Genomic DNA, 26,584 nt, shown 5'->3' with positions numbered 1-26,584 from the left:
CCTGCGTGCTCAGTCCCCTCCTGTAGTCCCTGTTCACCCACGACTGCATGGCCAGGCACAACTCCAACACCATTATTAAGTTTGCGGTGGTAGGCCTCATCACAGACAAGGACAAGACAGCCTATAGGGAGGAGGTCAGAGACCTGGCCGGGTGGTGCCAGAATAACAACCTATCCCTCAACATAACCAAGACTAAGGAGATGATTGTGGACTACAGGAAAAGGAGGACCGGGCACGCCCCCATTCTCAACGACAGGGCTTTAGTGGAGCAGGTTCAGAACTTCAAGTTCCTTGGTGTCCACATCAACAACAAACATGGATAGTCCAAACACACCAAGACAGTCGTGAAGAGGGCACGACAAAGCCTATTCCCCCTCAGGAAACTAAAAGGATTTGGCATGGGTCCTGAGATCCTCAAAAGGTTCTACAGCTGCAACATCGAGAGCATCCTGACCTGTTGCATCACTGCCTGGTACGCCAATTACTCAGCCTCTGACCGCAAGGCACTACAGAGGGTTGTGCGTACGGCCCAGTACATCACTGGGGCTAAGATGCCTACCATCCAGGACCTCTACACCAGGCGGTGTCAGAGGAAGGCCCTAAAAATTGTCATAGACTGTTCTCTCTACTACCGCATGGCAAGTGGTACCGGAGTGCCAAGTCTAGGACAAAAAGGCTTCTCAACAGTTTTTACCTCCAAGCTATAAGACTCCTGAACAGGTAATCAAATGGCTACCCCAGACTATTTGCATTGTGTGGCCCCCCAACCCCTTTTACACTGCTGCAACTCTCTGTTTATCATATATGCATAGTCACTTTAACTTTACATTCATTGGGGCAGCAGGGTAGCCTAGTGGTTAGAGCGTTGGACTAGTAACCCAAAAGGTTGTAAGTTCAAATCCCTGAGCTGACAAGGTACAAATCTGTCGTTCTGCCCCTCAACAGGCAGTTAACCCACTGTTCCTAGGCCGTCATTGAAAATAAGAATTTGTTCTTAACTGACTTGCCTAGTTAAATAAAGGTTTAAAAAAATGTACATACTACTTCAAGTGGCCAGACCAACCAGTGCCAACCAAGATGTACTACCGGGCTATCTGCAGTGTCTCACCAACCACTCTATTATGCTACTGCAACTCTCTGTTCATCATATATGCATATTCACTTTAATCATTTCTACATGCACATACTACCTCAATCAGCCTGACTAACCGGTGTCGGAATATAGCCTCGCTACTGTTATTTTCCACTGTCTTTTTACTGTTGTTTTATTTCTTTACTTACCTATTTAAAACAATAAAACAAATGACTGAATAAAATTTTATTTTTCGAATTCATCTTTCTCAAAAACGTTTGTATATTGTCCCATAAAATAAGATGTACTATTTTTTGTTTCGCTGACCCCACTGCACTTCCCCCGCGACCCCAACTTTGAACACCACCGGTCTAGACAGACAAGAACTTCGATAGACCAGTGACGCAATCAGGACGTCCGATCCGATATATCCGATTTGTCAAGATCAAGTTCCAACAGAAACGAGTCTGGTTTACCACGAGATTAACATTAAAGAAACTAGACTACAGTCTTCCAGATGGCTAGCTAAAGGTTTCTCCTTTCATCTGTGGCTAAAGCATAAGTAGCATCGATATTGCTGCAATAGCTATCTTCTTACCTAGCTAGCGAGACACCGGCGGCCTTGACAAATTACATGGCGATGTTGGGATTCAGCTAGTTAGCTTGCAATCAAGACTCACCAGCTGTCGTCTGTGTCGCAAGGACAGCACAAATGTATTTCTATTCGTAACCTTTTGCAGTTACTCGCTAACCCAACAATATGGTGTAGTCCAAAAAGTGCAGCATGTAAGAGATTCAATTTATGAGTCTTGAATTGTTAATAACTTCAACATCCCATGTCGCATCAAAGCAATGCGTTTTATCTATAAGGTTACAGTATATCGCTGCACACACAAATGACACCGAAAAGTAACGTTACTTCGCCTGAAAGGGGAAACTAGTTAACGTTAGCTATGTGCATTTTAAACCCGTATTTATATTTTGCAACAAAAAAAAAACACAGAAAGTAAACTGATACATGTTGTGCTATTGCTCATGATAACGATTGAGAAACTGAATACAAAATATATTTTGATTAATAACCTCTGCAAAATCTACTGGATTTGCTAACACATTTTAGTTGTAACGTCACATAACATGCGTCAGAATGGTGACGTTCGAGGTCGTTTTGTTGTCACCCTACGCAGATTATCAATCTCAATGACTGGGTAATCATTTAATGCCTCAAAAACCACATTCATACGATACAAACAATGTGAACGACCAGTGGGTTGCAAACCCGGATTTCATGGCAGAGGAGCGCATAAACCTGCTAAACTATACCTGAATATTAATACATCCGAGCCTCCTGACACCAGGACAGTTTCCCCCACACAAGACGACCAACAATTTACATCGGCCCAATTAAATGGTTACCGTGGCATGCCCAAATTTCACCTACGGGACTCCAAACTGAAATTCACATACAAGGGACAGTACTTAAATAGGCCCACCTTGAAGAAATATAAATGTATCGACTGGGGGAGCAGTCAATACAACTCTCCAGGTCAAAGCAGGCAACTGATGCAAGGTATAATAATATAACCCAAGTGTGGTCACCAAACCACCTCTGTTACCATTTGATCTTGTACTCAGGGTAGACCACACATATGTTATATCCCATAATTACATATCGCGCCATTGTCTTTTCAACAGGAGCGTGGCCACCTGTACATGTGTGCGATAGACTCATCGGAGTCACACAGAGCTCCGCTGTGACGATCAGTGTTTGCACCAGCATCTCCTGCCCACCAGAACTGTCTTTCTTTTCACAAACTCTTCAGGTCACAGGTAAATTAATCTTGAGTGTATGGTCATCAAACCATCTGTCTCGAGCAATTTTGACGCTGGTGTGCAGCGCGACATAAAAAAAAAGACGAGCTGGAACGCCCCTACAGACTAACACCATTGCATTGTGGGAACAGAATTGGTAGTCACGTTTTTGATCCAGCATGGCAGGAAAACAGAAAATCAAAAGGTAAGTTGCTCACATTGAAATATGGGTACTGAACACATTTGTTCTATGAAATAACAATGTAGCGAGTTTCTTTGTATATTGTACATGTCTAGTGTTTTGTGTCATTCTTTATTTGCCTTGGAATGTTAAAAGTGGAGTTGATCGCGCACTTTAAATAATCGTTAGCCTTTGCTAATAGTTAGCTAGTTTGCTTGGTTAGAAATGGTTGGCATGCTCGCTAACCAAGTTAGTTGAGTGATCAACATGTTACTTCCCCTGTTCAGTTTTCAAGTTTGTTTTGGCATGGTTTATTGAAATGTACTGTTAAACGGATCCAACTAACTAGCTAATTTAGCCAACTAAACTAACTTTACTCGCCATCATTGTCACTGCAGAGAGACTTGTAACGTATCTGATTAAACTCGCTAGCTTGTTTAAATATAGCTAAGTAACTGATATTTGACTTTGTTATTAAATATCTTAATGTTTGCTAAATTGGCTGTTTATTGTTTCTATGTTGCAGGAAGTTGGAGGACCTCAGTGTGGACGAGTTCCTGCTATCTGGCTTTGACTCGGCAGGTGAGGCTGATTCTGAGGATGACACTCCTACCCGGAATGGACAGAAATCGAAGAAGAAAGCAGGGCAATCCGCAGCTCAAGACAAGTAAGTGTTTCTCACTTCTTCAGTCAGTGTCTGCCCCAGATACTTTAGTATACCCTAAAAATACAAATGTCCTCCCAGGTCACCTGGTCGAATGTTATTTAATAAATGAGTATGTCCTGTCTTGCAGGGGTGATGACAAAAAGAAAGGCAAGGCTTCTCAGCACAAAGACTCGCTGTCAAGGCTAAAAAGTAAAGATCCAGAGTTCTATAAGTTTTTGCAGAAGAACGACCAGACCCTGCTCAACTTTGACGACACCGACAGCTCCGAGGATGAGGAAGAGCGGAAGTACCACACGCTGCCCAAACAACTGGAGGTACCAGGGCTTTGATTTTGACAAATGTTTAATGATCTGAAACCGTAAATCAAATTATGTATAGAGTGACTATAGAGTGAGATTCCTGATCTAAAAGGGTAGCCTATGCTTGACTAAACCAGCAGCATTAGAGAGGAACATCTAATTTTACACTTGTAAATGTCCAATTTGAGGGGATGTGGATTTTACACTCCACATGTATTCGTTAATTTATATTCCTTAGCATGTTTTCTTTGTCTCTATAATGCCATTTACATTTTTCAGAATGTTAACTTTAAGGTTATGTGTGACTGTAGGAGGCCAGTTCTGATGATGATGAGGAACAAGGAGAGTCCACCAAGAAATCCAAGAAGACAGCAGAGGCCATCAAAGTCACAGAGAAAATGGTTGACGAGTGGCAAGCCGCAATCAAGGTAAGACTTACCTACAGACTATCCACCGAGCATAGACCTCAGCCTTTTTCCTCTACCAGGCTTTGGGTGTAGTCATTGTAAACAGACTATGCCGGTTTTCAATAACCAACATTTGATGCATATTTTGTCTCTGCAAATAGAATAGGGCTTTGTCCCATCTTCCACCTCTCAAACCTCTGGGTTAACTACCGTCCCATGAGTGTTGTGATTAAAAAACTATGCCTACCAGGCAGCATTAATTAGAAAGGAAAAACATATTATTATATGAGGTCAAGAGGCTTTTGTTTCTACTCTACCACAATACCAGTGCTTTTGCCCTTCATTCTTGTGTCTTTTCTTGCCTCCCATCCCTTTGTCTTCAGGATGAGCCTACACCTCGCCTCTTCAGAGAGATCACACAGGCCTTCAAGGCTGCCGTGGCGACCACCAAAGGAGAAGGGGGAGATCCGTGTCGATACAAAGTGGCCGACAGTTCAGGTAGGGATCATACCCTCCATGAGTGTGTATTTAGTAGTGTCAACATACTTTAGCCCCAAGGACGATGATATAATTTGTGGTGTGTGTGTGTGTTTTCCAATAGTGTTCAACGCCTTGGTCCTGTTCTGTATCCGAGACGTGTACGTGGCTCTGCAGAGGATGCTCAACCTAAAGCCAGATAAAGACCAGAAGAAGTAATAAATGGAGACCTTTCTTCTTTACATAAGCTTTAACCATTTTGAATAGTTTTTCTATTTTGATATGCACTTGTTGGTTGAAAGTAGCACAACATTTATTATTTTAGATAACCTGCAGAATGTAGGAGCATTTCTGACTTCCACGAACAACGATAATGATTCAAATGTAATACACTTGAAATGACCCCTGATGCTTAGTTTTGAATAGAAAAATTGCTACCCCGATTAACCAACGAGCCAATTTATTTTATTATTTGTGCCAAAGTGATTTAATTTGTTTTAGGTGTATCCATTTTAGAGGTAGACCGATTATGATTTTTCAACGCTGATATAGATTATTGGAGGACCCCAAAAAAGCCGATACCTATTAAACGGCCGATTTATATGAAGAAAAAAATATTTATATATATATTTTTTAACAATTATTTGTAATAATGACAATTACAACAATACTGAATGAACACTTATTTTAACTTAATATAATACATCAATAAAAATCCATTTAGCCTCAAATAAATAAATATGTTCAATTTGGTTTAAATAATGCAAAAACAAAGTGTTGGAGAAGTAAAAGTACAATATGTGTCATGTAAAAAAGCTAATGTTTGAGTTCCTTGCTGAGAACATATGAAACATGAATGTTGGTGGTTCCTTTTAACATGAGACTTCAATATTCCAAGGTAAGAGGTTTTAGGTTGTAGTTATTATAGGAATTATAGGACTATTTCTCTCTACCATTTGTATTTCATATACCTTTGACTATTGGATGTTCTTGTAGGCACTATAGTATTGCCAGTGTAACAGTATAACTTCCGTCCCTCTCCTCGCCCCTACCTGGGCTCGAACCAGGCACACATCGACAACAGCCACACTTGAAGCAGCGTTACCCATCGCTCCACAAGAGCCGCGGGGAATAACTACTCCAAGTCTCAGCGCGCGTGACGGTTGAACCCCGCTAACTAGCTAGCCATTTCACATCGTTTACACCAGCCATTTGGCTGATAGGCTTGAAGTCAAACGGCGCTGTGCTTGCGAAGAGCTGCTGGCAAAACGCACAAAAGTGCTGTTTGAATGAATGCTTACGAGCCTGCTGCTGCCTACCATCGCTCAGTCAGACTGCTCTAACAAATCATAGACTTAATTATAACATAGTAACACACAGAAATACGAGCCTTTGGTCATTAAATGGTTAAATCCGGAAACAATCATTTCGAAAACAAAACATGTATTATTTCAGTTAAATACAGAACCGTTCGGTATTTTGTCAAACTGGTGGCATCCCTAAGTCTAAATATTCTTGTTACATTGCACAACCTTCAATGTTACGTCATAATTACGTAAAATTCTGGCAAAGTAGTTTGCAATGAGCCTGGCTGCCCAAACTGTTGCATAAACCCTGACTCTGTTTGCAATGAATTCAAGAAAAGTGGCCCAATTTCACCTGGTTTATATTGCCTGCTAACCTGGATATGTTTTAGCTAAATATGCAGGTTTAAAAATATATACTTCTGAGTATTGATTTTAAGAAAGGCATTGGTGTTTATGGTTAAGTACAGTCGTCCAACGATAGTTCTTTTTTCGCAAATGCACTTTTGTTAAATCATCCCCCAGCTTTGCATCGATTATATGCAACGCATATAATATCATCAACCATGTGTAGTTTACTAGTGATTATGTTTGATAGTTTTTTTATAAGATAAGTTTAATGCTAGCTAGCAACTTACCTTGGCTTCTACTGCATTCGCGTAACAGGCAGTCTCCTTGTGGAGTGCAATGAGAGGCAGGTGGTTATAGCGTTGGACTAGTTAACTGTACGTTTGCAAGATTGGATCCCCTGAGCTGACAAGGTGAAAATCTGTCGTTCTGCCCCTGAACAAGGCAGTTAACCCACCGTTTGTAGGCCTTCATTGAAAGTAAGAATGTGTTCTTAATTGACTTGCCTAGTTAAATAAAGGTATATATTAAAAAAACGCTAAATCGGCACCCAAAAATACCCATTTCTGATTGTTATGAAAACTTGAAATCGGCCCTAATTAATCGTCCATTCCGATTAATCGGTCAACCTCTAATCCATTTATCAATTTCGGGCTTTCCTCTCTCATTTTCTCATCTTCAGGCCAGTGCTTCCATCTTCCAGTCCTAAGTGGCAGAAGTACCAGGTGGACATCAGGATGTATCTCAGTGGGATCGTTCAGGTTTGTCCAGCTATTTATTTCATCCTCCCTCTTCTCCCCCTCTTGTCTGAATTGTCACTGTTACCTTTCCCTTTTCTTGCATACAGTACTTGTGTTGGATGTACCCTAGTGTTTTTAAAATGTTTCTATCATTTTTACTCTTATCGAAGATACATTTCATTTGATGTACCTCTACTTACAACAGCAAATAAATGGAACTTTAACTCTCCTCCTCTGTTCACAGCTCTTGTCATGTCTCACAGAGGCCACCGTCATCAGTGCAGTTCTGAGGCACGCCAACCAGCTGGTTCCCTACTACCTGTGTAACCCCAAACAGTGTCGCCACCTGCTCAAGGTGACTTCCAGTTACCACAGCAACACCTATATGTAGGCTGACCAAACTGCATTGATGATCATCGGGGGAATTAGGCAAATTATGTTTTTGTAATGTCAAGCCGTTATGATTTGGTTCAAAGGATGATAACCCTGCAGAGATAAACCACATTAATATCGGTTGAGTATATAAACAGTGTTGTGCGGCACTGGAGGATCCCTTCCTAGGAAATGGCCTATTACCACTGTCAGAACCGTGTAACTCCATTTTGTCCCCGTATTGTTTTTTTTTTATTACGTTCATTGAAAGTAGTAGCACTGATGTTTCATAATTGTATTTTCATAAATGGTCAAATATTACTGTCTTTGTCATTTCCTGAAAAGCTTTTAACGATGCAAGACTTCCGACAGCGACACTATGCTCTGGAATGGTAGCCTTGCTATTGGGAACTGGGTCCTCCATTCCCAACGCTAGCTCTCACAGTCCACCTCTCACCTTTTTTCCCCCTAGCAACTGATCAAGCAGTGGAGCACCGGGGAGGAGACGAGCCGCGTGCTGGCTTTCCTGGCCCTCAACAAGATCTGCAGACAGAAGCAAGACACCAACCTCAACCCCATCCTCAAGGTATGTTCTCTATGTCTCTCTCTGTTCCATCCTCTGGGGAGGTGAGACCATCGCGGGTGAAAAATGCTTAATTCATTTGACCCACGGTAGTTAATACCCGTCAGGAGTGAGTAAGTAAGGTGTATGTCTCCACATCTGCTTTAAAAGTGCTAAACAAATATCGCTTCCCAGTTAGTGGCAAGTGTCTGCACATAAAAATTCCTGAAAGGTGGCACATAGCAGTACAAGGTGAAAGGTGTAAAGTTGCCTGCACAACTGTTGGAACTCCCCAAAATGAACATTTAAAAAAATATATTTTTAACTGAACTCGGACACCCTTTAACCTCGTTTTCTTTCCTCAGCAAATGTACATCTCGTACGTGCAGAATTGCAAGTTCACGTCGCCCACCGTTCTGCCTATGATCAACTTCATGCAGCGGACGCTGACGGAGATGTACTCGCTGGACACACAGGCCTCCTACCAGCACGGCTTCATCTACATCCGCCAGCTGGCCATCCACCTGAGGAATGCCATGACCATGAAGAAGAAGGTTAGCAGTTAGTCGCACATCCATTCATACACTAGGACCTGAAATCACTAAGTGTCTCCAAGTAGAAGGGCTGATCTAGCATCACGTGCCCCCTTTATAATGTTTTGAAAGGCAAATCTGACCCTAGATCAGCACTGGGGAATTTCGGGCCCTGGATGTTGGAAATGAGTATAAGGCAATTATGTTGTAGAACACCAGGAAGTACAGCTAATGATGATGATGATGATGATAATAGAAGGAATAATGTTACCTATAAAGGTTTTTATACTGGCCTGTGATATTCTAACATCGGAGCTAAGCGTTTCAATATTGGTCTATCTCAGTGGTTCCCAAACTTTTTTTCTAGTCCCGTACCCCTTCAAACATTCAACCTCCAGCTGCGTACCAGCGCACTCTCAAATGTTTTTTGCCATCACTGTAAGCCTAACACACACACACACACACACACTATGATACTTAAACAATTAAACAATAGAATGAGTGTGAGTTTGTCACAACCCGGCTCGTGAGAAGTGACAAAGAGCTCTTATAGGACCAGGGCACAAATAATAATAATAATCCATAATTTTGCTCTTTATTAAACCATTTTACATATAAAACCTTATTTGTTCATCAAAAATTGTGAATAACTCACCACTGGTTAATGAGAAGGTTGTGCTTGAAAGGATGTGCATAACTCTGCAATGTTGGGTTGTATTGGAGAGAGTCTGGCTTAAAAAAGAATTCACACAGTCTGTGCCTGTATTTAGTTTTCATGCTAGTGAGGGCTGAGAATCCACATAGGTACGTGGTTGCAAAGGGCATCAGTGTGTTAATAGCGCGATTTGCCAAGGCAGGATACTCTGTGCGCAGCCCTATCCAGAAATCTGGCAGTGGCTTCTGTTTAAATTACATTTTCACAGAACCGCTTGTTGCAATTTCAGTGAGGCTCTCTTGCTCAGATATCGGTATGTGAACTGAAGGCAGTGCATGAAAGGGATAACGAATCCAGTTGTTTGTATCGTCCGTTTCGGGGAAAGTACCTGCGTAATTGCACACCCAGCTCACTCGGGTGCTTCGCTATATCACATTTGACATTGTCCGTAAGCTTGAGTTCCATTCCACACAAAAAAAATATTTAATGATTGGTAGACCTGTGTGTTGTTCTTGTTTAGATACTACCCATCCCGGGCCCAGGAGCGTAATCATCAACTGACACTAATTAGCATAACGCAACGGACATAAATATTACTAGAAAATATTCATATTCATGGAATCACACGTGAAATATATTGAAACACAGCTTAGCCTTTTGTTAATCACCCTGTCATCTCAGATTTTCAAAATATGCTTTACAGCCAAAGCAAGACAAGCATTTGCTTAAGTTTATCGATAGCCTAGCATAGCATTATGACTAGCTAGCAGCAGGCAACCTGGTCACAAATCAGAAATCAAATTAAATTGTTTACCTTTGATGAGCTTCAGATGTTTTCCCTCACGAGACTCCCAGTTAGATAGCAAATGTTCCTTTTTTCCAAAAATAATATTTTTGTAGGCGAAATAGCTCCATTTGTTCTTCACGTTTGGCTGAGAAATCGACCAGAAATTGCGTTCACTACAACGCCGAAAAATATTCAAAATTAGCTCCATAATATCGACAGAAACATGGCAATCGTTGTTTATAATCAATCCTCAAGGTGTTTTTCAAATATCTATTAGATAATATATCAACCGGGACTGGTGGCTTCTTAGTAGGATAGAGAGAAACAATGGCCGCATTTGTCCTTTACGCACAAAACACTCTGAGAGACTTCAGCTCACCACTGACGCAATGTTGACGTTCAGGCTCATTTTGAAACGATGTATTGTGACACTAGACACATTAGGGAAGCCATAGAAAAAGGAATCTGGTTGATATCTCATTCACTGCTCAATAGGGACGCATAGGAACGCAGAGCCTTCTAAATAAGAGTCCCTTCCTGTTTGGATTTTTCTCAGGCTTTCGCCTGCAATATAATTTCTGTTATACTCACAGAAAATGTTTTTACAGTTTTAGAAAATACTCTAAAGTTTCCATCCTAAGCTGTCAATTATATGCATATTCTAGCATCTTGTCCTGACAAAATAGCCGTTTACTTTGGGGACGTTATTTTTTCCAAAAATGAAAATACTGCCCCCTAGATTCAAGAGGTTAATGCAGAATGAAAAGAGCTCCAACTTCTTATTAATGACGAGTTTTTGTCCCACCCCACATGTTGAATATAGTTGCGGAGAGTCCCTGTAATCCTAGATTCAGATCATTAAGGTGAGATAAAACATCACCCAGATAGGCCAGTCGTGTGAGAAACTCGTCATCGTGCAAGGGCTCAGACTTAGACAAGTGAAAATTAAAGAACTTTAAGCTCGTCTCTCAATTCCAAAAAAACGTGTCTATACTTTGCCCTTATGTTGTAAAAGTCTTACATGGTCGCTTGTATAGTGCAGAAAATACTCGAGAGTTCAGGGGCCTTGCTTTAACAAAGTTAACCATTTTCACTGTAGTGTCCAAAACGTCTTTCAAGCTGTCATGCATTCCCTTGGCAGCAAGAGCCTCTCGGTGGATGTTGCAGTGTACTGATTGCACGCGCGTTACCACTCCACTATGTCTCCCTATCATGGCTTTTGCGCCATCAGTACAGATACCAACACATCTTGACCACCAACGTCCATTTGATGTCACAAAGCTATCCAGTACTTTAAAAAATGTCCTCTCATATTGTCCTGGTTTTCAGAATAGGATGTCTTCCTTAACTTCTTATGGGCAGGCACTGGATGGCCAACATCTGGTGAAATTGCAGGGCACCAAATTGAAAATACAGAAATACTCATATTAAACATTCATAAAATTACAAGTGTTATGCATCGGTTTAAAGATGAACTTCTTGTTAATCCAGCCGCTGTGTCAGATTTCAAAAGGGCTTTACGGCTAGAGCATACCATGCAATTATCCGAGGACAGCGCCCCGCTTACAAAAGCATACAAACATTTTCCGGCCAAGTAGAGGAGTTACAAAAGTCAGAAATGGCGATAAAATTATTCTCTTACCTTTGATCTTCATATGGTTGAACTAACAAGACTCCCTGTTACACAATAAATGTTCGTTTTGTTCAATAAAGTCCCTCTTTATGTCCCAAAACCTCAGTTTTGTTGGCGCGTTTTGTTCAGTAATCCACTGGGATGGTCAAAACATGCAGACGAATACATCCCAATAGTACCAGTAAAGTTTGTTGAAACATGTCAAACAATGTTTATAATTAATCCTCAGGTTGTCTGCAAAGCAGCTCTGCATTCATCCTTTGTCCTCTGACCAAAAGGTGTTTTTACTCCTTGTTTTTCAAAATACAAGCCTGAAAGCATGTCTAAGACTGTTGACATCTAGTGGAAGCCATAGGAACTGCAATCTGGGCCCTAACCCATAACAGACATTCAATCGCAAAAAAAATCCACTTCCTGGATTGATTGTCCCCTGGTTTTCGCCTGCCATATCAGTTCTGTTATACTCAGACATTATTTTAACAGTTTTAGAAACTTCTGGGCCTGAGTAACAGGCAGTTTACTTTGGGCATGTTTGTCATCCAAACTTCAAAATACTGCCCTCTACCCAAGAGGTTAATTGACCCCCATAAATATAACGGCCATATACCCGGAGTTGTGGCAGGCCTGGCACATCTGTTGACTCATCCAGCTGTAACGCACTGGCTTGTATGCGAAGCAGTAATTGTTTCAAAACATCTCCTGCCATGTCAGTGATGCATCGTGAAACAGTGTTGTTTGATGAAGTTATTGTCTGTATAGTTTTTTGGGGGGGCCTTTTTCCCCCAGCATTGTCCCAGCCGTATCTGCGGCAGCAGGAAGAATTAAGTCCTCTACAGTAGTATGGGGCTTGCCTGTCCTAGCCACTCAGTAGCTCACCATATAAAACACTTCTAGCCCCTTCTTATTAATCTGTTGTATCTGTTGCTTTAATACATGTCTTACTACTCGAAAGTCGTCTTTATTCTCGCTCAAAAAACTCATGTGGCTTATTTTTCATATTGTCATGTTTCTAAATGTCTGCGCAAGAGGGAAGGTTTACTGTGAGCGCGTGACGGTTAATGTGATTGAATGTTAATTATTTAACTAGGCTACCTGTATTTGACATTGTTGTTATTTCACTGAACACTAGATGGTTTCATTTTATTTTTGGCAGTGAAACGAGGCTACTCAGGCGAGGGGGGGGGGAACTCACCTAAATGTATAGCCCCGTTTGAAAATGTGAATAAAAAAATGCATTTAAAAAATAATTTGAATCACATTTTTATTTGGTGTACCCCCGACAGCAATGTAGCCCTGGGGAACCCCAGTTTGGGAATACCCGGTCAAGACCATTGCTCATCTAACTGTATCCCAGTAATAATTTAGAAACAACCAGCAATTGCATGTAGATCAGTGCTGATGTTAAATGTGATGTACTTTAAGGTGTGTGTGTGTGTGTGTGTTTTTGATCCCTGCAGGAGACGTACCAGTCGGTGTATAACTGGCAGTTTGTCCACTGCCTGTACCTGTGGTGTCGTGTGCTCAGCACCCTGCACCCCAGCGACGTCCTGCAGCCCCTCATCTACCCACTGTGCCAGGTCATAGTGGGCACCATCAAGTGGGTACACGCACACAGACCTATGGGCTTAACTTGGGATCATACTGTTTCATGGGCTCTGCTACTGTAGAACACACAACCAGGATATCACACAGAGATCTATGGGGAAGGAGAATACTGCATCTCTTTTCTGAAAGTTTAACATAACATAAACCATCTGTTTTTCACCTAGTTGTATAGATCAACAATGACGCGTGCTTTAGTGTGTATACCCTCTGTTAGGGTAGAATGTCTAGTTAGCATGATATGACCAGCCTATGGTCTGTAGATTTTCTATTGGTTATCTGTCTTTGAATTGAAATACAATCACATAACATAACAACGGACACAGACTAAGCCTAGACTAAAAAGCATGCTCAATGGAGAATATCTAGGCTTAATCTCTCTGTGAAACTGCACCAAAAAGTTTAACTTCACACTTTCACCAGCAGGTGGTAGTGTTGACCGCTGTTGTGACTCTCTATCTGTCTTACTGTGCAGGTTGGTACCCACTTCCCGCTACTACCCTTTGAGGATCCACTGTGTGCGAGCCCTCACCCTCCTCTCTGGCAGCACCCACACCTTTGTGCCCGTTCTGCCCTTCCTACTGGAGGTAAGACCCCTTACCCCCTGCCAGAGGTGCTCATCTCCTCCCAGAGCAAACCCTCATGGGCCAATATTTACAAAGTCTTCTGATCTGGGATCAGTTAGGTCTTCTTCTTTTTTTAACTTGATAATGAATAAGACAGCAGGACCTGATCATAGATCAGCACTCCTGCTATTTGTCTCCACACCCTACTGTAGCTCAATTAGCTACTGTAGCTCATTTAGCTACTGGAGAGCTACTGTCCTGTAGGTTTTCACTCCAACCCTAATCTAGCACCTGATTGTAATAATCAGCTGGTTGATAACGGGGTTAGTTACACCTGGGGTTGGAGTGAAAACCTACGTTTTTTTCTGTTTTCTTTATTTAACTAGGCAAGTCAGTTAAGAACAAATTCTTATTTTCAATGACTGCCTAGGAACAGTGGGTCCTGTTCAGGGAGCTCTGGGGTTTGAACTTGCAACCTTCCGGTTACTAGTCCAACGCTCTAACCACTAGGCTACCCTGCCGCCCCTCTACACGAGGGTAGCTCTGCAGGAACAAGGTTGGAGAGGCCTGAACTAGTTCATCGCTAACCAGGACCTTGATCAGCTGAGTCCGATAACAGGGTCGGCATGCATTCTCAGTAGCTCACTAGGATGAGGGTTGGCCACCCCTGCCGTAAGCACTTGTGTGGCCTAGATCAGAAAAGGTTGAATAGATGTGAGCAATACGGTGAGAGGACAGCATTGGGCGACAGACCCAATGGAAACACAATGTGGTTTCCATTGTAATATTTTGTAAGGTGTCAGTGGAAAACAGTCTAGGTCTCAACAGCTAAACACGAAGTAGGTTCTGAAAGATGAGGGGGTGGAAGTAAATGTGAGTGGTTTGTGACATCAACCTTAACCCCTGCACTAGTCTCTTCCTACTAGCAGACTTTGCTGATAGCTTCTTTATTGAGGGAAAGTGGACTTACTATGTGATACGTGGTTGTCTCACCTAGCTATCTTTAAATGAATGTAGTAGCTGTAACTCGCTCTGGAGAAGAGCGTCTGCTAAATGACTACAATGTAAATGTCAAATGTTAGACACCTTTGTTATTAGGGCAGGTCCCAAACTGTCAACGTTTTCAGTTTGGCGCGTGTGGTGTGCGTGTTTGTCAGAGTTTCCATTAGCCGGCAATTGAACAGTACGTTCGCGCTGCGAACAGCCCATTCCATCTCATCCCGAAGATGCTCTATAGGGTTGAGGTCTGGGGACTGACCAGGCCTCTCAAGTAAACTGAACTCGCTGTCATGTTCCAGGCAATGTTTTTCCACTCCTCAGTTGTCCAGTGTTGATGACTGCGTGCCCACTGGAGCCGTTTCCTCTTGTTTTTAGCTGATGGGAGTGGAACCCGGTGTGGTCGTCTGCTGCAATAGCCCATCCGTGACAAGGATCGACACCCAGAGATCGACGTGGACTGGGCTCTTATTTGCCTGTTTGTGGGCCCGCCTGTTAGCTTGCGCGATTCTTGCCATTCTCCTTTGACCTCTCATCAACAAGCTGTTTTCTCCCACAGGACTGCCGCTGACTGGATGTTTTTCTTTGTCGCGTCCTTCTCGGTAAACCCTAGACACTGTCATTTCTGGAGACCGTCCGTTTCTAAGATGCTGGAACCGGTGCACCTGGCACTGACTATCAAACCACGCTTCGGTCACTCGTTTTGCCCATTTTAACGTTCAATCAAACTGTAACTGAATGCCCCTGACTGATTTTATATGGCAAGCCACGGCCACTTGACTCACTGTCTATATGAGTGAATGGGGTGAATGGTGCACCTAATTAACTGGCCACTGAGTGTACTGTTAAGTGAAGTGTCATAGTTGGATGTTGTGACAAACAATGGGATGGGAATTAGGGATGGGAATTGCCAGAGGCCTCGCGATACGATATTAACACTACTTAGGTGCCGATATGTATTGCGATTCGATACTGTGATTTTTATTGCAATTCGAAGTCCAAAATATGTTGCTCACAAGATGTCCCTCTGCAGCAGACAAGGGAGAGCATAAGAAAACAAGCTTTCATCAGTCATGGAAATTAAGGTGCTGAAAACAAATTGGCTCCCTACTTTAAAATAAGCTGGAGAACAAGCTATGAAGGAGAAATACTGGGGTTTTGTTGCAGGTACAACCAACTAGTGCAAAATAATGTGATATCTCAAAATGATACCTCGTCAAAAATAGTATCCAGATATGTAACGATCGATAAAACCTTATTCCCCCCCCCCCATCATTAGATGGTACGGCCAAATGTAAAGCAAGTGCCGTGCTACAAAGGTTCAACTCTGGTAACGTTTACAGCCCTTTAGTGAAGCCTGTGAAAACTGGTGCGTTATATTTGCTCTTTGCAAAAGGTGTTCCTCAAACTCTGGGACAAAACAAACCTGGCCATTTACAAAGTAGTGATACGCTATGTGATGTTCGGGTTGTCCGTTTGTCAGGGACTGGGTCAAATTCCCTTTGCGCCACCCCCATCTAGCTAGCTAAGTAGCCCCGTGAGAGTACTTGTTATAGCTCAGTGAGTTGTTTACATGCGTGATGGCAAGACAAGTGTCTGGCACGAGAGCGGGCGGAGGAGGTTTGCCTTGACGTGTTGGGCGTCTTGTGATGACATGCATTATCTGAATTAGGCCCACAGAATTATACCTAGTAGAGGAGCTGCTTCTATGGAGGAACTTTGAATGTTTTTGAACTTCATAGTTGACTTAACATTGGACCAAAGAAGCTAGCTAGCTAACAAGCTTGTGTGTGCAGAGTGACACCAGAATTAAAAACACGTCTTATCTTTTTTTGTAGTTAATAAATCCAATGTGAAATGTGGTAACTATAGTATTCCTAACTAGCTTTGAAAAAGGTTTTGGTTCTGTTCTCTGAACAGGTTCCAACCCCTGATCTCTAGAATCGAATCCAAAAATCCGCTGTCTGTCAGTCAGTGGGTGTTAGCCTCCTGTGGTGGGGAGTCAACTCCAAAATAATAGATTCCTTGCCCGTTGACTCTCATTTCTGTGTCAAGCTTCGATCCCACTAGGAATCGACTCCTAAGATTCAGTATTTTTGCAACGGAGTAAACGGATGTCCGTAGTCTACTTCGAGGACACACTCTTGCATCTTTCTCAACCAAGAAAGAGCCAGCTAGCAAGAGCTGGAGGGGCACAGCAAGGCATGTCAGACATCCGGCAGACCGTCAGACCTGTGCATCGGTAATCGAAAGACCTAGGCTATTGCAATGCTGTATTTCGCAATGTCTCGCACAAGTTCACTAAAGCAGAGGTAGTCAATGTGTAGGCTGAGCAGTTCTACAAGCAACAGACCGAAGACCAAACGCACACTAGTGTTTTTATAGAGAAGAGAGAGAGCAGTGGGGGAGGCAGAGAGATGGTCAAAACAGCGCACATCTTGGTAATCTGTATCTAGCAATGCCTCTTAAATTCACCTAACGTGGATATTAAAAATTGAAGTTGAACTTTATTTTATTTAACTAGGCAAGTCAGTTAAGAACAGATTCTTATTTTCAATGACGACCTAGGAACAGTGGGTTAACTGCCTGTTCAGGGGAAGAACGACAGATTTGTACCTTGTCAGCTCGGGGGTTTGAACTTGCAACCTTCCGGTTACTAGTCCAATGCTCTAACCACTAGGCTACCCTGCCGCCCCAACATTGCCAAATGCATCAGTTTAATTAGGCCTAAATGTGCAATAAAAAGTATTTCATGAAAACATAGACTGGTACCTCTCTACGAACAGGGTTGGAGAGCCCTGTGCTAGGCAATAGATCGCTAAGCAGCATCCCCGCTGAACTTTTAGAAAAATGGCAGGTTTACTTTCTCATCCATAAATAGCCAAGTGCAAGTACGGTTCAGCAGCTCAAATCGGCAGGATGTGGGGCATTGTTATTAGGAAGGACGTCTTCCATGGATGGATCGCTAAAATAATGATTGTGATCGCACTTCATCAATTTAAATATTATGGGGAGCCCTATACATTTGGCAGGCAAGCACAAGTTATCAGTGTGTGGCCTATTATGGTCTAGACACGACGTTGAAATATCTTCACGCCTACATAAGAAGCGATTCAATTTGGGAAAAATGTGGAATTACCGTTTTAGAAAAACGAATCCTATGTGACTCGTCCTCTGGAATAACACATGCCTGGATAATAATAACAACCAACGTCTCTAGTAATACCCGTCCGAATAGGGCTATAACATGGCAAGGAATGGGCTTATCAGCATGGAGTGTGCCGCATCATCCCATGGGATCCGTCAAGGCTGCACACAGCGGAAATATTCTAGTTCCTACACATCACCTTCTACATTCAAACAAAGTAGGCTTTTTATAGGCAAATGGGCAGCGTCAAGCTCCTGTCAATCCTCTAGAATGCAAATGTAGTCTTTTATAATGAGGTGGTGTGTTTGTGTGTGCGCGCATCCGTTTCAGCTTGTTTTGGGAGTCGAGCAAGGGTCAAAATATCCGGTACTCGTGCACCACTAGTGGTAAGCTAGCATGAGAACGGCAGTATGGAAGCGACAGCTTGGCCTTGTGGGAGTGGTCACCGTGTTGTGTGGACGGTTTGACCAGAGCGATGAAGACAAGGCTGTGGTTTACGCTCTGCTCCTAAAGCGCTCTGCAGACCACATCCTTTCTGCCTATAGCGCAGCCGTCCACCCCCCCACCCCAGCACACACACACACACTCCAAGACCCCCTAGCAGCACACAGTGTTTATTTGTGACACACTCCATTTCCTGTCTTCTCTTTTACTGTTCCCCTCGTTAGAGAAAAGCGAGGCTGATGTGCTCGCTGCTATGGTTTTAATTGGAGCAGCAGACCCAACCACGTTATGCTCCTCCGTTTGTGTCTGCTGTGGGGTGGACGGCTGCGCCATAGGCAGAAAGGATGTGGTCTGCAGAGCGCTTTAGGAGCAGAGCGTAAACCACAGCCATGTCTTTATCGCTCTGGTCAGACTGCACACACGTGTACGCACTCCAGACCATCACGGTGACCCCCCCCACAAGGACAGACAAGCTGTTGCCTCCTTACTGCCGTTCTCATGCTAGCTTACTGCAGGAGGTCAACACTCACTAAGATGCGCGCACACACCATATACAATAACACAGACTACACACACGTCCATACACACCACACATACTCGTGCGTGTGTGCGTGCGTCTCTCCAAGGGGGGTGGTATATATGATTTGGTGCTTCCTGCTCCAGTGGCTCCCTCTGTATCAGGGCTGATCCATGCCTTCCCACTTCCCCCCTGGCTCCCCCGCAGACCGCCACCACATCCGATGTTTGTACAGACAGACTGGGCCAAGAGCGCTCCACTCGCCTGGTACCAACGACCTCACACACACGCACACACACAGCAATACGTAAAAACACAAGATAATATACAGGGCTAGGCCTATCTATCGCACCTAAACACACAGTGAGATGTACAAAATATAGGTAAAAACACAAATGTACACTTACATACTATGCCTTTTTAAGCTTTACTTTGGCTGTATCTTTACGTTGAACATTTACGAGTGTCTATTGTCAGGAGTCTTAGTGATTTTCCATGAGACAAGCCATGGAATGATAACCAAATGATGTGGAGGTCTGGCTTGTGTGTTTGAGGGCACTGTCGCTGTTTTGTTTTCACGTTGTGTAATCTGTGTTATGTCTTTGCAAATGTTGCATGATTTCTGAACGCACTCATTTTGTGTTCATTGCTTGTTGTTTAGATCATTCATCAGGTGGACTTCAACAAGAAGCCTGGCCGGATGAGTGTGAAGCCCATCAAATTTGATGTTATCCTGAAGCTCAGCAACACCAACATGCAGGAGAAGGCCTACAGGGTGAGTACTGCTAGCTTAGCATGCCAGCTAACTAGGCTTGTCTGCCACAGGAGAAGACTTAGACTGGGGGGAGTACTGCTAGCTTAGCATGCCAGCTAACTAGGCTTGTCTGCCACAGGAGAAGACTTAGACTGGGGGGAGTACTGCTAGCTTAGCATGCCAGCTAACTAGGCTTGTCTGCCACAGGAGAAGACTTAGACTGGGGGGAGTACTGCTAGCTTAGTTAGCATGTATTATTTGTGGCAGGAGTAGCCTTAGAACTGGGTAAATCCATTTGAATTCAATCACTTTTTGATAGCACCTCTTTTGATTTGAACAAAACCTTACATATTTACTCATTTCTACAACTGCTCAAAGTGACTTTTTGGACCTGAATGCCCAAACATTCAAGAGATTAAGGTGCTAAAAGTTAACCCGTTTTACATACCACACCATACCATGAGACATGCATGGTCTTTATCACTGGAAAAGATCATCGGTTGTGATTGATAGAATTTTAAAAGGTTACTAACAGCATTGTCAAACTATTTGAATATTTCTAGAGAATTTATATAAATTGTCTTTTTTAAACCTTGAATGTCAATTCTCTAAAAACGTGTAAATGAAAAAATCTTAATTTCAAATACAGTGCATTCGGAAAGTATTCAGACCCCTTGACCTCCACATTTTGTTACTTTACAGCATTACTCTGAAATGGATTATGTTTTTCTTCCTCAAATCTACACACAATACCCCATAATGACAAAGCGAAAAACAGTTGAATACAATTTAATAAATTTTAGAACAAGGCTGTAACGTAACAAAATGTGGAAAAGGTCAAGGGGCCTGAATACTTTCTGAATGCACTGTATGTTGTAGCTTAAAACCTGTTTTACATCATCTAAGGCTTTTGTGTTGTGCCCTACATCGGTGCTCTGGAATACAGGGTGGGTGTCATGTTTTGGCTGATAAATGTACTAAAATGGGAGTAATATATTTTCTATTTCAGCGTGGTACCACAAAGTTGGTTGAAGGTCCACACATCAGAGAATTTTGGCTTGAATGGGAATATCTGTTTTAAATGATACTGTCAAGACTCCATATGAAACCTATTGAAATCATAGTTATAGATAATAGAACAGACATGACCATTTTAAGTTGACGTTTTGCGGTGGGTGGACCCTTTGTGGTAATAATTAGAAGTAAACATTTCAATTGAAATGGTGTACCATCAACATTTCAGTGGTCTGAAGGCATGGGTCACATCTATTAATTTTATGTCTATGATTGAAATGACACCCACTCTGTTTTCAAGAGCAGTTTTTAGGTAATTGACATTAAAGTTTTAAAAAATTACATTTTTATATAAAATAAAATAAAAAACTTTTTCAGGAAAAATAAATACATTTGGCAACTGTTTTACGCTTTTAGATTATGTCAAATTCAACATATTTTCTAGTGATGAAGACATGGATGCTTTATGGTAGGGTGGGGTGTAGAAAATAGGTAAATGTAGAGCACCTCTATCTCCTAAATGTTTTGTCATTCCGGTCCAGAAATTAACGTTCTGACCACTTCTTACATGGGCAAACATGTATGGAAAGTGATAGGGTCAAGACCTTTTGAATTCTATTACGAGATTCATATGGTATTGTTAGTTTTTAACGGGTAAGTCTAGTTCTGTCCTCGAGCACCTAGTGGTCAATTTCGTATCTTCTCATGCCACTTTACGTCTTGATACTTTAATCATCTCAATGAAGACTTCGGTTAGGCTACCACTAATTAGACATGTGTATTGTTTGTGCACCTCTCCTTTAACTGGGTTATTTCTGTGACTTGTTTTGGAAAGCTTAATGGTGATGCACCTGTTTTCCAATGGTTGCCGAGATTGTGGAAGCGCCTACAATGGTGTGGCTTGGCACCTTTAGTATAAGGATTGCTGGAGGTCAGAGAGGTCATGAATATCTCTTAGCCCTAGCTATTTTCGGGTGTTTAGAGAACATGTGTGACTAGCTTAGGATGTCTATTGTAGGACGGGCCTAAGTCTACAGGTTGAAAGTAGCATGTCCTCCAAAGATCAATCTGCAGGAGAACTGTGAAAGTGTGTCTTGTTGTCCTGCATCAGCACATTTAGTTTCACATCTTTGCTGTCTTGGTTGTAAGTCCTAGGCCTAATCAGTAAGAATTTATTTAGTATTACGGCCATTATGCAATTCCCCTTAATTCCACCCTCCCTCAAATAAAACAAATGTATTTGGAAACATGCCAGATTAGATTACGGCGCACTACTCAACCTGTTGTCTGTGTCACTGTAATAGAATAATGATGGCATTCTAACGCGTGGCAACAAGAGCAGCCGATCAACTCCATGTCTAGGCCCTACTAGTTAATGTGTTTTCACACTCCTCCCTGACACACAGTGTTACCCACCGTGTGTGCATAAGGGGATTGAGGGCAGCGGCAAAATCCGACGTAAGGGGCTCTGACCAAGCCAAGAGGATTGTCACACGGCCCTCTGGGATTATCCCTTGCACTCCGCTGGTCAGGACTGGCTTTCAGTGCTGTTGCCGGGGGCAACCAACGCCACCAGCTCCATCAATTGCTTCTACCGTGCAGTCGGTGCCTGGTGACTCACCCTTGCTACTGCCAGACATGGCTAAATTAACACCTGTCTGACCATTAGACCAAGTAGAGTGTCTGACTACAGTAGGCTGTATGTGACCTACAGTACAGAAATTAGTACTATAATAGAACTGAAATGGGTCTCATATCCTTTTTTGCTTTGCTTCTGTAGCATTCCATGTTATTGCTGCCGTGTTGGCGGACCCATGCCAAATCGTTTAGGGGGTTAAGTGTGGGTGTGTGGCCAGTGGAGTGTCCACTGGGGTTACACAGAACCATTGGGAATGCAGCATCAGGTGGCAGACAGCAGGTGACCACTTAGAGATAATCGGATCCGTCAGGTAAATCCAGTCTGTACTGACGGCTGTACTCACATAAATAGCTGCGATCTGTAAAGTGTGTGTTTGAGACTTAACCTGAGGAGTGGCGTTAGTGCGCTGAGGTGTCCCTGTAATCTAGCTCGATGTTTGCACATGTCTTCTCACAGATCAACTCCCCTCCTTTCTCCCAACAAGCCTCTTGAATGTTAATGAGTATCACATTTGTGTGTGTGGTCCCTTCGGTTTTTCTTTTCTGATTTGTATATTTTTGTGTTGTTTCAGGATGGGCTGATAGAGCAGGTGTATGACCTGATCCTGGAGTACTTCCACTCTCAGGCCTGCTCCATCGGCTTCCCAGAGCTGGCCCTGCCCACCATCATCCAGGTAATACCAGCTCCTTCTCCTCTTCTCTCCACCCCTAGTCAGCTAATAGAACCACTTCACCAGTTGATGCAATGGCATAATGTCCATACCCTAAGCCAGGGATAAGCAACTGGCCCTGGAAGCAAAAACAAGTTTAGATTTTCTTCTCCTGATCAGCGACTGATTCAGATTTTCGGACGTCAACATGTGGACATTTTATTCTACACATTTGGTAAATTGTCAGCTATTCAACATACTAACTCAAATATTTGTAGGTGTTGTTGACTATCAAGTAAAAAAATATTTAAATCTTAGCTGCTAGCCTTTCTCTACAGCAAACACAAGGCGGCAAGAAACTTGACTTGGTCTTATAGTGAGTAGGCCAGATGGAAAAAGAGGGCGAGACAGAGGGGGTTGAAGAGTAAAGTGTGTCTGTGCTGACCTTTAATGGTTCCACCGGCTTGCCGTTGTTTTTACGGCCCTGTGACCAACCACTGAGCACACTTCCTGTCAGAGACAGCCAGCAGTGGGTGGGTGGGAGGCGAGCTCCTCTACAAGCTATGCCGAAAGACCAAGGAAGCAATAGTCTGCCCTCAACAAAGCAAACCGCATGACTTTTCCTCTTCTACTCCAGTCAGTTTTTACTGTTGCCACACACACAAACACACGCGCTGGGCATAAAGTAGTGACGGTCCAGAGGGGAAAGACAAGCACCAGACTAGGTGATTATATACCGCTCCCCCCCCCTTCCTTTCTACCTCCTCTGCTGCTCCACAGCTGAAAGCGTTCCTGAAGGAATGCAAAGTGGCCAATTACTGCAAGCAGATCCGCCAGCTGCTGGAGAAGGTACAGGAGAACAGCGGCCACATCACAGCCCGGAGACAGAGGGCCGCCTTTGGAGTGGCCGACGCGGCCGCCGTGGTAAGTTTGGCTGTGTGTGTGTGTGCCTGCCCATGAGCAACTGAGCCTGTCTGTGCCCGGCCTTCTGGGCTGCTGTTCCAGAGCCCTCATTTCACCTCTTCAATGTGCTCGCGGGCGCGCACGCACACACACACACCTCTTTCCCATCAGTGCCTCTGCTTCCTCAAATATATAGACATTCACCCAGTACGTACATAAGGTTTCATGATTAAATTGAGATTTTCAGCAGCCAGCAAGCTGAACTTCTTCAATTATGTGATGGTTCATCAACAGTTGATTATTGAGTTGCGTTGGTTGTTGGATTCCAACTTATTGTTTTTTACACACACACACACCGGTCTACTGGGGAGCTGCCTGGAGCAGTCCCACCTCCTCTTAACCCCCTGTATACCCCCTTCCAAAAAAACACATGCATACACCAATCCTGGGCGAGCTCCCGTAGGAAGTGCCTGTGAAGGTCTCCACCAGCCTAGAGCGTTTAACCATCATGTGCCCCCTGACCCTTAACCCCCTGACCTCTCCTCTGGCTGTGTCTTTTACACACACACACACACACACACACACACACAGACAGTGGGGAGATAAGAGCCTAGGCTACACACACTTAGCGGCTGCTGCAGTGAAACCTGAGTAGGAAGCCGAGGTAGAGGGAGGGATGCGGGAGGAGACATCCCTAGGCGAACACTGTGACGCTAGTTAAAGGACAGCGCTGTGGTCATTAGACCCTCCTTTATAGGTTTGAACCAGCCTCACAGCCTTAATGAGGGGACATTATTGGAGGTGTGTGTGGGGCGGAAATCCCTATTCCTGTGTGAGTTTTCGTCTCACCGTATGCACTCCACCTTGCCCCACCAAGCACACACCCTTCCCAGGCTGGATTGCGCCTCCGATCCTGGCTGAGTGCCTTGCACACGTGCTAAAGATTTAAGAGTGAAATGAAAGAGGGGATGTCGCTGTGTGTAATTTAGCCTGGGAGACGTGTGTGTATGTGTACGCACGCTGCCAGAGACTGAGAGACGGACAGCGTGGCACCGGAGGCAGCGCCTGTCGCCACGGCTCCCAGCCCAGAGGAGCCTTTCGCCATGGCATCCGTCCCCATGCTGCACGGCAACAATGCCAGGGTAGAGGCCAGCCCCTGTTCCGGCTGTAGTGGGCCCCAGACACCCAAACACAGATCGCATTTCAATGGTCCTCAACTGAAGCTTGAAGATCTTTTTTTCTTGGTAGGCCTATGCTTTTTTTTGTTGCTTTTTCCAGTTTTTTGCCATCATCTAGAGTAGGTAGGCTAGGTGTGAGGAAGCAGCTGTGCCAAATACTCAACCCTAATCCCATAGCATTGTTTTGTCTGGGTTTGAAGTGTTTACAAAAGCACTGGGTCTTTCTGTTCACGTCCTGTCCTCTTGGTGCTGGGGCCCAGCCTAATAACCGCCACTGCAAATTGTCGTAAATAGGTTTAGCTAACCGACGAAGGAAGCTGCGGTCTATACGCTCTATTGGATTTGGAGATCAGATAATCCTATTTGGCCTGATCAATACCATCCGCAAAGACCTTTAGGGGAAGGGCTGGCGTAGATTCTCCAGTCTCCTCTTTCAGCTTCTCTTCTCTCTCTGTCGCTCTGACCACCATTTGCCTCATGCAGCACGACACATCCTTCGCATAGAGTTGATCAGGCTGTTGGGCCGTACATTATCATGCTGAAAGATGAGGTGATGGCGGCGGATGAATGGCACGACTATGGGCCTCGATCTCATCCCGGTATCTCTATGCATTCAAATTTCCATACATAAAATGCAATTGTGTTCGTTGTCTGTAGCTTATGCCTGCCCATACTATAACCCCACTGCCACCATGGGGCATTCTGTTCACAACATTGACATCAGCAAACCGCTCGCCCACACGACACAATACACGCTGTCTGACATCTGCCCGGTACAGTTAAAACTGAGATTCATCCGTGAAGAGCACACTTCTCCAGCATGCCATTCGGCATTTGCCGAACTGCAATTCGGTCAAGACCCTGGTGAGGATGACGAGCACGCAGGCGAGCTTCCCTGAGGCAATTTCTGACAGTTTGTGCAGGAATTCTTTGATTGTGCAAACCCACAGTTTCATCAGCTGGTCTCAGACGATCTTGCAGGTGAAGAAGCCGGATGTGGAAGTCCTGGGCGGGCGTGGTTACGTGGTTGTGAGGCCGGTTGAACGTACGGTCAAATTCTCTAAAATGACGTTGGAGGCGGCTTATGGGAAATTAACATTAAATTCTCTGGAATCAGTTCTGATGGACATTCCTGTAGTCGGCTTGCCAATAGCACAATCCTTAAACTTGAGACATCTGTGGCATTATGTTGTGACACAACTGTGTTTTAGTGGCCTTTTATTGTCGCCAGCACAAGCTGCACCTGTGTAATGATCATGCTGTTTAATCAGCTTGTTGATATGCCACACCTGTCAGGTGGATGGATTATCTTGGCAAAGGAGAAA

General features: G+C 43.6%; 1 protein-coding gene across 1 annotated transcript in view; it reads left to right on the top strand.

Moving 5' to 3' along the window:
- Positions 1-2,816: 2,816 nt before the first annotated feature.
- Positions 2,817-26,584, top strand: part of noc2l (NOC2-like nucleolar associated transcriptional repressor) — a 31,794-nt gene continuing 8,026 nt past the window's right edge. Inside the window, exons 1-15 of the mRNA XM_020506271.2 lie at positions 2,817-3,089; positions 3,592-3,732; positions 3,860-4,046; positions 4,343-4,459; positions 4,822-4,936; positions 5,040-5,130; positions 7,250-7,328; positions 7,552-7,662; positions 8,152-8,265; positions 8,607-8,795; positions 13,307-13,446; positions 13,927-14,038; positions 19,784-19,897; positions 23,101-23,202; positions 23,959-24,102. Of these exons, the coding sequence (XP_020361860.1) occupies positions 3,064-3,089; positions 3,592-3,732; positions 3,860-4,046; positions 4,343-4,459; positions 4,822-4,936; positions 5,040-5,130; positions 7,250-7,328; positions 7,552-7,662; positions 8,152-8,265; positions 8,607-8,795; positions 13,307-13,446; positions 13,927-14,038; positions 19,784-19,897; positions 23,101-23,202; positions 23,959-24,102 (1,782 nt within the window). The 5' untranslated portion in view covers positions 2,817-3,063. The remainder of the gene's footprint in view (positions 3,090-3,591; positions 3,733-3,859; positions 4,047-4,342; positions 4,460-4,821; positions 4,937-5,039; positions 5,131-7,249; positions 7,329-7,551; positions 7,663-8,151; positions 8,266-8,606; positions 8,796-13,306; positions 13,447-13,926; positions 14,039-19,783; positions 19,898-23,100; positions 23,203-23,958; positions 24,103-26,584) is intronic.

This window comes from Oncorhynchus kisutch, linkage group LG17, assembly GCF_002021735.2.
Source record: "Oncorhynchus kisutch isolate 150728-3 linkage group LG17, Okis_V2, whole genome shotgun sequence".
NCBI classification, from domain to species: Eukaryota; Metazoa; Chordata; class Actinopteri; order Salmoniformes; family Salmonidae; genus Oncorhynchus; species Oncorhynchus kisutch.
The sequence above is the reverse complement of the archived record's forward strand: the minus strand, read 5'-3'. Positions and strand labels throughout refer to the sequence as shown.